Source organism: Symsagittifera roscoffensis, chromosome 1 (genome assembly GCF_963678635.1).
Source record: "Symsagittifera roscoffensis chromosome 1, txSymRosc1.1, whole genome shotgun sequence".
NCBI lineage: Eukaryota > Metazoa > Xenacoelomorpha > Acoela > Convolutidae > Symsagittifera > Symsagittifera roscoffensis.
Window position 1 is genome coordinate 82,895,026 of NC_087062.1, and position 13,366 is coordinate 82,908,391.

General features: G+C 35.2%; 1 protein-coding gene across 1 annotated transcript in view; it reads left to right on the top strand.

Moving 5' to 3' along the window:
* Positions 1-2,084: 2,084 nt before the first annotated feature.
* LOC134857111 (uncharacterized) overlaps positions 2,085-13,366 on the top strand; it is a 19,733-nt gene continuing 8,451 nt past the window's right edge. Inside the window, exon 1 of the mRNA XM_063873478.1 lies at positions 2,085-2,416. Within this exon, the coding sequence (XP_063729548.1) occupies positions 2,278-2,416 (139 nt within the window). The 5' untranslated portion in view covers positions 2,085-2,277. The remainder of the gene's footprint in view (positions 2,417-13,366) is intronic.

A 13,366-nucleotide genomic window follows, 5' to 3' on the forward strand; every position in this document is an offset into this window, starting at 1 on the left:
GGCAGGGTGTCGAATCCCTGAGAGAAGGGCGTCCGCCCCCTAAATCTGCCCCTGTGTCGATCCATTTTTCTCGAATTGGGTTATCTTATCAAAAAATCAGCCGGAATAAATTGTCCTGAAAATTCGAAGGGCTTCAAGCGCATAATTTTAAATATCTGTCAAATTTTAATAAGTAGGTCATCTAACATTACTATGAACAACGGTTTCAAAGTCTTCTTGTTCTCTAAACAAAATTACATAACAGCATACTTCACAACATTTTTTCACATAGGACAAAATATGTTCATCTAATGGTACACGTATCTGAACAAGAAAATTTCGCTTGTTTGCCTATTACAATATTGTTGAAAATGAACTTTTAGATTCAGGAGAAGTTTTGATTTGGAAGAGCGATTTTAAAAAAAAAATGTTATCATTGTTGTATACTTTTGCCTGAGGGAATCGATGGATTTGGTTATATATGGATCTTGATCGTCATTATTCGAGTGAACTTTTTGGGAAATAATTCTTGTTCAGGCTTTCGTAATGAAAGTAACGGAATATTTGTGATCGGGGTGGTTTTTTTTTTCATCAGACTAATTTCGAATTTTTAACTAGCCTCTTTTAACTGAACTTTTTTATATCACTCGAAAGCTATTTTTGTCTTGAGCCTAAATTTGAAAAGATACTTCACCTCTGATCATTTTTTGTAAAGATGTGGGGGTTTAAAGATTGCCAATTTGGTCAATTTGGGACAAATAACGTGTGATACATTTCGCGCAATTAACGCGTAAGCGGAGGTTTGATCCGTCTTAGAAATTGTTCCAAATTGGCTCAAAGAAGCTTATATGCTATAGTTGATATGTTAATAGAAGCAAAATCTATCGCTTTTTACTTAATATGGCGTGTTGGGGGATGTTTTTACAATAAATCTCAATTAAAAAAATATATTTTTATTTTTTTTACAATTTAAATTTTTCATGTTATTTTTCAGTGATACGAGCAGTCTTGTTAAGTTTAAGATTTGCAAGCGCTGAAAATCAAAATCAAACAAGCTTATATGCTATAGTTGATATGTTAATAGAAGCAAAATCTATCGCTTTGTACTTAATATGGCGTGTTGGGGGATGTTTTTACAATAAATCTCAATTAAAAAAATATATTTTTATTTTTTTTACAATTTAAATTTTTCATGTTATTTTTCAGTGATACGAGCAGTCTTGTTAAGTTTAAGATTTTCAAGCGCTGAAAAAAAATCAAACAGTCAAAGTTGAATTTTAAATTAAACAAGACTGCTCGTATCAAGGTGACGCCCTGAATGTTCCGACTACCTTTTAATTTAAGATTTTAAGATGTGTGAAGTGATAAAGTAGCACATCCTTGGCGCGAATATTTAACGAATACAAAATAAACAAGACTGCTTGTATCAAGACGAAGCCCTGAACGTTCCGACTGCATTTTAAGGTCTATGGAACAAAAGTAACACGAAATTTTAGAGATAAAAAATATAATTAAAAAACTTTTTAAAAAAAATTTGAGAGTTTCTGTAAAAACATCCTCCCACACGTCATATTAAGAACAAAGTGATAATTTTCGCTCCTATTAACAAATAAATTATGGCATATAAGCTTCCTTGAACCAAATTGGAACCGATTTCTAAGACGGATTGAATCTCGCTTACGCGTTAATAGCGCTAAATATATCGCGTGTTAATTGTCCCAAACTGGCCAAAATAGCAATCTTTATACCCCCATAACGCTACATAAAATGATCACAGGCAAAATATCTTTTCAAATTTAAGCTCAGGAAAACAATAGCTTTCGAATGAAATAAAAAAAAGTTCCGCCGAAAAAAGCTAGTTAAAAAGTCGAAATTTGTCTGAAGAATAAAACCCACACCAAGCACAAATATTCCGTTTATTTTGGATCAGAAAATCGGAATAATTAGCAAAAGCGTGCTGTTCAATCAACTCATGCGATGAAAAGCGTATGAAGACAAGAAAGAATACTTAAAAACATTCTGTATCATTTTTAAACGCATGTAGTCTATTGATAAAACCAAATAACGACAGAACGAGCAAAAATTAAAAAACTTCGAATGATTCTAACTATTGAAAGTTTGAGTCTTCAGTTTGTGATTACTGGATAGAAATACCAAACAGTATAAAAATTGTTTTTTTTTGCACATGCTTCAAAAACCAAGAAAGTTACCAATTTTGAACACAGTTAAGCCATACAAAGTCTGTTTATTTTCAACTCTGAGCAATTGGTTTGAATAATTTTGCATACGTTCAACACTATGGACAAAGAAAAAGAAAATCGAATGAAGTTTTGGGCGGGGGAGATATTGGACAGTTCTTTGGACATTCTAGCCGGGGATAACTTCGTAGAGGCGTTTGCTGGCGTGGTAGCAGAGAAGCTGGGCCTACAACTACCCGGTATGTTAGCCTTGTTTCTACCTTCTATTTTATTAGCAATATAACTTTTTTAAATCGGTGTAAGTCTCGATAGTAGTAAATCTCGATGTAAATCTCAGTGTAAATCTCGCTTTGGTTCCATATTTATACCAGTAAAAAACTTGTGAAAATAAATAGTAACAAAACTGCTCTTATCAGGGTTAGACCTTGAATGTTCCGACTGACTCTTAAGGTCTATGGAGCAGTAATAACATGAAAAAAATATTTGTAACAAATAAAACTAAATATTTTTTCAAATTTGAGATTTTATGTGAAATTCATCCCTCCACACACCATATAAAGTGCAAAGTGATAGATTTCGCTCTTCAGTAACAAATCAAACAAGACTGCTCGTATTACGGCGAAGCCCTGAAAGTTCCGACTGCCTTTTAAGGTAGCAGTAATAACATTACAAAAATTAAATGAAATAAAACAAAATGAAATTTGTTTTCTAAAATTTGAATTTTTTTTTACAATAATCATCCCCCACACGCCATATAAAGTACAAAAGGATAGATTTCGCTCCTTGTAACAAATCAATTAGGGCAAATACGATTCTTTCAACCAATTTGGAACGATTTCTAAGACGGATTAACTCTCCGCTTACGCGTTCATAGCGCAAAATATATCGCGCGTTAATTGTCCCAAACTGACCAAAATGGCAATCTTTAAGCCCCCGTAACTTTACAAAATATTATCACAGGATAAATATCTTTTCAAATTTTAAGTCAAGACTACAAAACCTATTGAATGGTTTTTAAAAATCCCGTCAAAAATGACTAGTTGAAAAGTTGAAATTTGTCTGAAGAAAAAAACTCACCCCGAGTACAAATATTCCGTTACTTTCATTACGAAAGTCGGAACCACAATTAGTAGCTGAGTTTTGCTTCATGATTTTTGGGATATGCTTAATCATTTCGTGTTAGCTTACTTTGAAAATTTCAAGAGCGTGAATCGAAATGTTGACAGGAGTCATGCAAGAGTTGCAGAGCGAGGACCGTAACTTCAGTATAAAGATAAAACAGCATAAAAATTTAAAATTTTTTGAAAAAAATTTAGTTACATATTATCTAATCAGATTTCACGATACTAACGCTAACCAAATTATTCCGGCTATCTGTCTCATTATTTGATATCAGAATAGATAGTTATTCCTTTATTTAGTTTTTTGTTCAGTTTTTATTCAGTTTTTGTTTGAAAAATACAGTTTTTTATTCGTTTTTTGTTTGAAAAATTAGATAAAATGAATAAGTAGTCAAAAATCTGCCACTCAATGGCCATGCCAAAATGTTCTTCCAGTTCTTTCAGAACTACGATGTGAAATGTTCTTCCAAAACTGCAAATTTAGTTACAATAAGCATGCGATAGCACATAAAAAAAGCTAGCAAATGTTTACCCGCACCGAGCGCCCATGGATCAAAATCTATTATATTGTCATAATATGGCCAGTATCTATAAATTTTCAAAATAATAGATTAAAAACCATTAAAAAGGTTTATAATCATAATATTTTGTATGTCAGTATTTTACATGATAATCAATTAAAATCCATTAAAAATGGATTAAAGTCTTTCTACTTTTTATGCCAATAAAAACCATTATAATCAATTCCAAAGTTATCTCAATTCCGGTTACTGAAGTTGCTACGTTCATAAACTGTTACATTTCACATTAAAAATTATGTTTTTTTTTTGGTTTTTGGAATCTTTGACCCCCTTGGTTTTTTTCTGAAATTCATTAGATGAAAGCTTACTTAAAATTACTTTACATGTTATAAACTGCATCAAAACATGTCAGCGTGAACAGGTGAACAAAATTTTACAATATTTCTCACATGCAAAATGCCGTGTGAACAATTTTCAACAGCTTAACTTATTAATTTTACGAGGGGTTTGATAAACTGGAAAAAAGCCCCCCTGCCAATTTACTACAACTGATTTTCGCTTGATATAAATGAACACGGTGGCAGTGTTATTTATTGGTTGAATTTGGGGAGGGGGTTAACGATTGACACCCCCAGTTTGCCGCCCCCTCTTAAGTTGGGGGGTAGGGGAATTAGAAAAAAACTTGAGGAGGTGACGTTGATACATGGCGTTTATTAAAAGGCATAGCATAGATTTTGAAAACTTCCTGCTAAATTTGCAAAATTTCTTCAAATTTAATCGAATTTAGTTCTAAAAATAAATGGATTATAGTCAATTATAATGGTTTATACTGGATTTTTATTTCAAAAGTAATCATTTTCAGTGCCAAAAATTATGGATTTTTATCGACTTCAAGGGGCTATAATGTATCATTGTCTTTTCAAAAACAATCGATTATAATGGCAATATAATCGATTTCGCGGTTTGAATTTTATATCTGTAATGTCTCGGGAGTCCAGTTTAACCAATCAGAATCCATAGGTGCTTGGTGCGAGTATGCTATTTTATCTATCAGATATTTTTACAGCCCCTAGCAGAGCACATCGTGCTCTAAATGGGAAAATATCATGATAAACGTTCAACGCAAAGAACGGTCATTGGAAGAGTTTTGCTTTTTAGCACAAGCAAGCTTGACAGTTCGTTCAATTGTTTACGAACTCGCATACAATTGTGTTTATTTTGAAAGTAACTCTTGCTGCATGGCATTGGCATTTTTTGGTCCGACTTTCGAAGAAAATGGAATATTTTTGGTCGGCGTGTTTTCTGTTATTCAGTCTAATTTCGCCAATCCAAATAATAGTTTTCCAAAAACCTTTTATATCCCACTGAAGATATTGTTTTACTGGGTTATAATTTAAAAAGATGTTTTACCTCCGAAATTTTTTTGTAAAGTTCCGCGGGTTGAAACTTGCCAAATTGGCCAATTTTTGCGCGCTTTGAAGAGTTTATTCATAACGCTGAGAGTGAAATGCGATTTATTTTTGCGTGACAAACTATCCCGCATAACAAAATCGTTCCAATTTGAAATGAGGCTAGATAATTGGTCGTATTTAATTCGTACGATTCAAAATTTTACACATCGATATTTTTTCTTAAACTTACAGATTTTCAATATAGTTTTTCCCAAAAACTATTCGATTTGAAATAAGGGACAATCGAACATCCAGGCTTTGCCCTAATATACGAGCAGTCTTGTTGCTAATAAGCTACAATTTCTCAGTCGTTAGCAAAATGCAGCTTTTCCTTTTTTGCTTCGACTTTCGGTAACGAAAGGAACGGGGTGGTGTTTTTTTTTCATCAGACAAGTTTTGAATTTTCAACTGGCTAATTTTGGCAAAATTTGTTAATATCAATCAATAGATATACGATAAGTTTTGTTTCGTTTTTTTAATGGATTGCATTTTGCTTGAGCTTAAAATAAACTTAAGAGACTTTTTAATCAGGGCAGTAACAATCAGCTTGCAAAAAATTGGACGTCTCTATGTCAATTTAGAACATTCAGTGATGCTTTTAGAGTGTTATTTTTTAAAAAAAATCAGTATAAGAAGAAATCTGAAGAGCTCGACCAACTATTATCAAAATTTATTTCTCAGATATGCTTTTGCAAAATGCGCAACAATTCATCATTTCTTATTCAGAGCAAAACACTGACAACAAAAACAGAGTTTCCCAATGTTTACTTGTTTTCATTTAAAACATTCAGTGATGCTTTTAGAGTGTATTTTTTTTTTTGAAAAAAATCAGTTTAAGAAGAAATCTGAAGAGCTCGACCAGCTACTATCAAAATTTGTTTTCTCAGATATGCTTTTGCAGAATTCACAACAATTCAGCATTTCTTATTCCGAGCAAAACACTGACAACAAAATCAGAACTTCCCAGTGCTTATTTGTTTTCATTATTTTTTTTCTTCTTGCTCATCAAAATTTTTCATAAAAAACTTGTTTGCAACTTATCGAGCAATTTTCATTCTTACGTCTTAAATAGTACCAAAAACAAATTGTGTTGGAAGCAATTAGCAAGAGTTTTTTTTAACGAAGGAGATAGGTTTTCAATATTGTTTTTTGGATCAACATTATCTATGTCATCAATGTTTTGGCTTTAAATTTCATGACATTCGCTTTTGCAAAACCATATGCAACGAAAAAGCATTTTTTTGAACAAATATTGAAGGGAATCCCGGATATTTTTCTTTATTTCAAATAAAAATGATCCAAAAATTTTCAATTGTCAATTTCGCTTAAAAGAAAGAACGAATACCGGGCGAAAAAAAATTAAATCGTAACAATATTAAGATCTCATTCATACATAGTTAAAGCGACAAAAAAAGTTCAGGAGGTTTCATTGTTTTTATGAAAGTGAACATGATTTTTTGGTCTTTCTGAGATGAAAAGATATGTCAAAGGTAATGTCCAAAGATACATGAAATGTAATTGTCCGACTTTCCGTAACGGTAGTAATGGAAAATTTGTGCTCGTGGTGGTTTTTTTCTTCAGACAAATTTCGAGTTTATAACTAGCCACTTTTGACGGAAATTTTATATCATTCGAAAGGTAACGTTGTCTTGAACTTAAATTAAAATTAAAATATATTTCTTCTGTGATCATTTTTCGTTAAGTTATGAGGTTTGAAGATTGCCATTGTAGCAAACTGACATATTTCGCGCGATTAACGCGTTAGCGGAGAATAAATTTGACTCAAAAATTGTTCCAAATTGGTTAAAGGAAGCTTACTTGCCGTAATTAGTTTGTTACTACTATCACGTTGTACTTTATATGGCATTAGGGGGCAAGAGTTCCACAAAAAATCTCAAATTTGAAAGAAAAATCTTTTCGTTTTTTATATCTTTTGTTTTTTTAATGTTATTACTGCTCCATAGACCTTAAAAGGCAGAGGGAACATTCAGTCCGAACCAAAGTTTCACGGACAAAATCGATGATAATGAATTTTTGTTCCGACTTTCGAAGAAAACGGAATATTTATGCTGTGTGATTTTTTTTACTCAGTTAATTTTCGCCGATCGAAATAGTAATTTTCAACAAAAATGTTTTATTCCCCATTGAAAATTTTGACTTTCTTTTTGACTTTCAGTCGCAGAAACCAAAATATCTGCGACTGAAGCAATCGACTTAAGTTCCGAAATATGTTAGTACAGTTTTGCGTGTCTTGTTAGAGTCAGTTTTTAGCATCTTCAAATTCTAGTTTGATCTACACCAAACTAAACGTGCCTTAACTAAGTTAATTGTTCCGACTTTAGAAGAAAACGGAATATTTATGCTCGGTGTGGTTTTTTATTTAGTCAGTTTTCGCCAATGGAAACAATAGTTTTCAACCAAATCTTTTTTACCCCTTGAAAATATTGACTAGTTCAAATTTAAAATAAATTTTTCCTCAGATTATTTTTGTAAAGTTCTGGGGTTTGAAAGTTGCTAAATTGGCCATGTTCTGGACTAAATTATGCGCACTTTGAAGAATTTATTCATATTGCTGAAAGCGTAACGCAAATTTTTATGCGTGGCAAATTTTCGCGCGCAATAAAATTGTTCCAAAATTTATATTTACAGGCTATTTAATCGGATTGGTCGTATTAACTTCATACGACTCAACATTTCACACTTTTATATTGTCCAAAATTTACAGGTTTTCAATATTTTCTTTCACCAAAAACTATTCGATATGAATTGAATTAAGGGACAGTCGGATTATTCAGGGCTTTGCCTTGATATACGAACAGTTTTGTTTCTGAATAAAAATTTTTCTTTATATGATGTGCGGGGGATGATCATCACAAAAAACCTCAAATTTTAAAACATTTCTTTTTAGTTTATTTCATTTATTTTTTTCATGTTATTACTTCTAGATAGAATAGACGTAAAAGGCAGTTGGAATATTCAGGGCTTCGCTCTGATACGAACAGTCTGTCTTGTTTTGTTCTTATTCAGTTTGAGAAAATTCCAAGGCTGTACCGTTGTCATTACCACGGATATTGCTACCGAATACTAAAATGTTTTTCCTTGGTTCCCGAACTCAAATCACAGACTCAACTTTTGGCCTAGGACACTCGTAGAGCTTGCCAACAGACACTATGTTTTTCTACAAGCCAGTTCTACTCAGAACTTTAAAACTTTTTACAAGCCATTTTTTTGGTTGCAAAATAACTGCTCCGATTGGTTTTGCATATATTTTTCAATGTATTTTTTTTGCATTCCGCTTTTTTACTTTATAGGTTCTTTCTGCCCTGATGCATGTGTTTTATGGCGAGTTTTGATAACTCAAATTCCATTCGTGTTTTTATACCAACTTGTGTTTCGATTTCGAAGAAATTGGAGGAAAATATGTGCTCGGGTTCATTTTCTCTATCTGTCCAATTTCGACTTTTAACATGGCATTTTTACGAGTTGTGAATCATCTTGAAGCAATTTATGTCCTGAAGTCAGTTTCACAAAGATAGTTCATCTGTTAATTGAGGCAAACAAATTGCTCTCAACAAACGGATTGCAATTTTTCCGATTATGTTTTCAATTTTTAACAAAAAGTTATTTCATCGAACTTGTCATACCTCAATGTATGAACGTGTTGGTTACTGAATCCAAACTAATTATTAAACAAGATCTCTTGCGTAAGCGAGACATACAACTGATTCAAACAAATGTTTAGTGACGTCTGAGCTTCTGCTCATAAACTTCTCTGGCAAACGCTTTTACAATTTATTTATATATGTATCTAAGTTTGTCAATCCATGATGGATGACATTCCCCCTAAAAGAAAATACAAGCAAAAAAATTTGATTTGAGTTATTATTCCCTAGGGGACTCTCTTTGCATTTTAGATTTTTTCTCTCTTGTGGTGACATTATTTTTCATTTCTGGTTTGATGGGTAATCTTCTTGTCTTCTTCTTTGTTGTTGTTGTCGTCCTCCGTTTGTTTTTCATGTTCCTCGTTTGTCGTCTGGTCTTCATTCTCTTTTCTCTTGGTTTCAATTTTTCCGCCTGTTCTTCCAATGAATAAAATTTCTGTCATGATTTTTTCCGGGCAGTCCACCGGGGAAATAAGGTCAATAATTTCCGCTTCATCTTGATTCTTATTCTCCTTTTCCGGCTGATTGCCTCGAAGAATTTCTTGCACGCCTGATACTCTGGTGTTTTGTCCGAGAAACTCATCTCCTAAAATAACGATTTTACTCTTGGCTTTGTGGGTGACGGTGACTGATCCGGTGGTGATTTAAAATTGAATTGGATTTTCTTCTTGGAGCCCGTTTTCGTTTCCTCTCTTGTTTTGATCGGCACGGGTTTCCCGAGCGCGTTGGCCGATGTTGATTGGCGGTTTCTCATTGATTTTCTAGTTGGTTCGGCCGGTAAGGCATTTAGAGGTGTTTTATTCTGATTTAAACGTTTCGGCGACAATGCCGAGGTTGTTGATGACTTTTCTTCTTCATCATCCACGCTGTCAGAGCTCTCCGCAGGGGTGGCTCTGGTCGTCTTGTTCTTTGCTTTTTCCTCCGTTTGTAAACTCATTCCTCGTGATGGTTGTGTCACGCGATTAGGCCGGCCGCCCGTTCGTTTGCCTGTTGGCTTGGCCCGTCGCTTTATTGGGCTGCTCTTTCCTGGTGAGCCTTTTTGCGAGACCGGATGCTGCGACCTCTTTCAACATTGGATGTTGAGGGGCGTTGGACTGTTCAATGTCTAAAAGCGTCGACAAGGTCCGGATCTCCGCACGGATTTGTACGCAATGTAGTCACTTAATCTAGAGGGTCTACAGGGCCCGTATTTTAAAAGATTAGAAACAAATGCAACTCCGCTATTTCTCAGTTGTCTGGATTATTTCCCAAACGTTTTTACACACGCAGTGTGCAATATAAGTTACAATTTTTCGGTCAATGCTTTTGTCTTTTTGTTCAAAAATCTTAGGATCCTTCACCTTTGTAGCTATACGGATTGTTTTTCTAACTACCTGCTCTATTAGTTTTTGTCTACTGGTTCTTGTACTACCTTATATCTTACATTCAGCTTATCCTTAACTGTTTCTATGCTTCAACTAGTTTTCGCACCTGATGTTTGCTGCTGTTGTTGTGGTGGAGATTAGTTGGACAATTGGGTGGGGTCGTGCGTTGTTTTATTGAAACTTCATGCTTCTACCAACTCTGCAAATCGTGCGTGATTTTGGCTGATAGAAGCGGTTTTGTGAAGTTGTTCCAATCTAAACACGCGTGTTCTGCATTTTCCAATTTAAGTTGGTGGGGGAGCTACTTGTTGCTATGTTGGAAAGAGGAGTTCTGGTTTTCTACCCATGTAGGCTTCGATCGGTGAAATTTTGGTTACTCCGTGTGTGTGATGCTTAATGTTTTTTTTTATTTCGGCTACATTGAGGCAAGTGTTATGGTGTGTTTTCTTTGTCTATTCTTATTACACGTAATGTACGTTCAAGTGTTTGAATCATTCTTTCAACCACACCTATTGCTCTATGATCGTCTACCGGCGCAAAAAGTATTTGATGTTATATGTGTTACAAAACAGTTGATTTTTGGCCCCAAAGGTTTGTGCTTGGTCACAACTTAACCGTCGCGGTACACTGTTGTTTGAGATAAATCGTTGCATAAAATTTATGGCAATATCCGCCGTTGTGTTTGATACTATTTTTCTATGGGGAATTTGGACCAGTTATCTATCGCGTCCAAGATGTATGCGTCCTTTTTTAGTTCATCGGGAAAAGACCAGGCAATTGAACTGTACTTCTCCATTTGGTTTGACCACCGGCTGCATTTGGAACGAGTGTTGTTTCACTATTATTGGTTTGAATTTTTATCTGTTTCTGTACAATGTCTACAGCTTTGTACCATCTGGACTATCGAACGATGGATGTGTGGAAACCACACTTGATGACACAAATCCAACACGGCCGCAGATAAAGGACGTGTGACGTGCAAACTGTCCAGTACTGTTTGTCTCAGTTGCGTCGAGTAGACGATTTTTTCGTCGATCAGCAAACAGTCTTCACGTGTCGTCTGTTTCTTATCTTAAATCAGTATTGGCCTCGCGAAATTTTTATGGCCTCCAAGTCTCATTTCTTGACAAAGTTTTTGAGTGGGCGTGAGTTTCTATCCTTTTTGGTGGCGGCGGCGATGAATTGTACCCCGAGTACTTTTTGGGGTTTTGGCTGAATAACTGTGTGTGTGCTCTTCTAGTTCAGTATTCGTACCCTGGTCAATTGTGGCGATGATCCCCTCTGTGATCAGGCTGTGGCTGGCTTCTAATTGGGTCTGCGTTTTCGTCATAATGGAAGGTTCAATGTTCTGCTCGATTTCTTCTTGACTGCATTTAGTTGGGTCCACGCGGCTTACATAGTATTCGCACGTCTCATGCACTTCGATGGAAATTTCGGTATGGATGGCGGCTGCCATCACAATTTCTTCTCTTTGCGCTGCTTGGGTAGCCATTTTCTTTGATGTTGATGATGATTGTTGATCGGTGACTGGTGTGTTATCGCTAAACACAATTTTCGGAAATCGCTAAATGCAACTTTTGGAACCAGCCACTACGCCCGCCTGTTGGCGGGCGTAGTGGCTGGTTTTCGCTTGTGCCACCGAGGGTCGGACAAGCTCTCCTCACTGTCTGATGAGCCCTGCCTGTATTTTGCTCCTGCCACGTGTTTCAAGCGATTTCACGTCATCCGGGAGGAAGCCACTTTTGAATCCCTTCAGGTTCCTTGATCTACTCATTCGCTCGGAGTGTTTTTCGATTATCTTGACGGAGTTTTTAGACTTCTGGTTGAAATATTTTGAGGACTGATTTTTAGTGGACTGTATTTGAGTTGGTTTTGAGCCGAACTAATTCAGTTTGAACGTTCAAGAATTACTGCTTCCGAAATTTGCGGAATGTTTTAGTTTTAATTGAGAGTTTGAAGCGCTACTTAGCGTTGTTTTATTTTTCGCGTGCTTTTTGATCAGCCGATATGGCGCCTTAATCTGATTGGCTATATTGTTCAATATGATGTTGTCAATCATTTCAAAATTGTTTATGAATGAACTAATTGATGCTATCACCGATTCTTCATCGTACGCGCTTGGAACGCTAATCCAACGGGATTTCTTGACATATAGTCTATTAGTCCCATTTTATTCCCGCCAGCTGTTTAATGTCAAAATTAAAGGGAAATGGTCGGTCAATCCATCGGGTTAGCCTGCTTTGATTGGTTTTTGATCTTTCACTTGCGTTTAATGCGCTGATTAAAGCTTGATGATCCGTGATGAGGATAAAATGTTTTCCGAATTGATAATAATAAAAATGTTCGGTGGCCAAAATTATCCGAGTAATTCTTGCTCGTTAACTTAAAATTTTCTTCTAGAGAATTTAGGAAACGTGAAGCATATTCTATGGTCACCCGACTTTCATGAGAGTATTGCTGAAAAGCTTCCCCTAAGCCTGACGTAGAAGCATCGCATAACACGCTGCTATCCAAGTTTTGATCACTGTGTTGTGTACTGATATCCATTCAATTTATTTGTTCTTCTCTGTATTTTTTAGCATTGGACGTTTAGTGGTGGCGGTTTAATGCTAGGGATGTTACGTGTTAGATGGTGTATAGATTCCTTAAAAAATTTTAGCTGTTTGAAAGTTTTTGGTGGCGATAACTTTTCAATAGCCTCAATTATTGTTCCCCTCATTGTTATTATTGTACCCTAGTCATTCAACTTGTTTGCATGCTAACTTACAATTGTCGAGAGGTATCGCGAGATTTTATTCGTCTAATTTTTTCAGAACTGTTTGTAGTTTTTCTTTATGTAGCTCGTGTGATTATTTCATTTTTATTAGCATGTCGTCAACGTGGTGTATGTGTTAGTAACAGTTTGTGAGGTTTAGATCACTATCCTTCTAGAACTCGGTCGGCATGTCAGTGAGACTGTAAAATCCGGTCTGAAATTGGTGAGTCCCGGTAGCGTTTCCTCCAATTAGGCTAGAGTTGCTTTGTTCTCTGGTTTGTTTTCCAACGGAATTGGTGAATAAGTGTCCGGAGA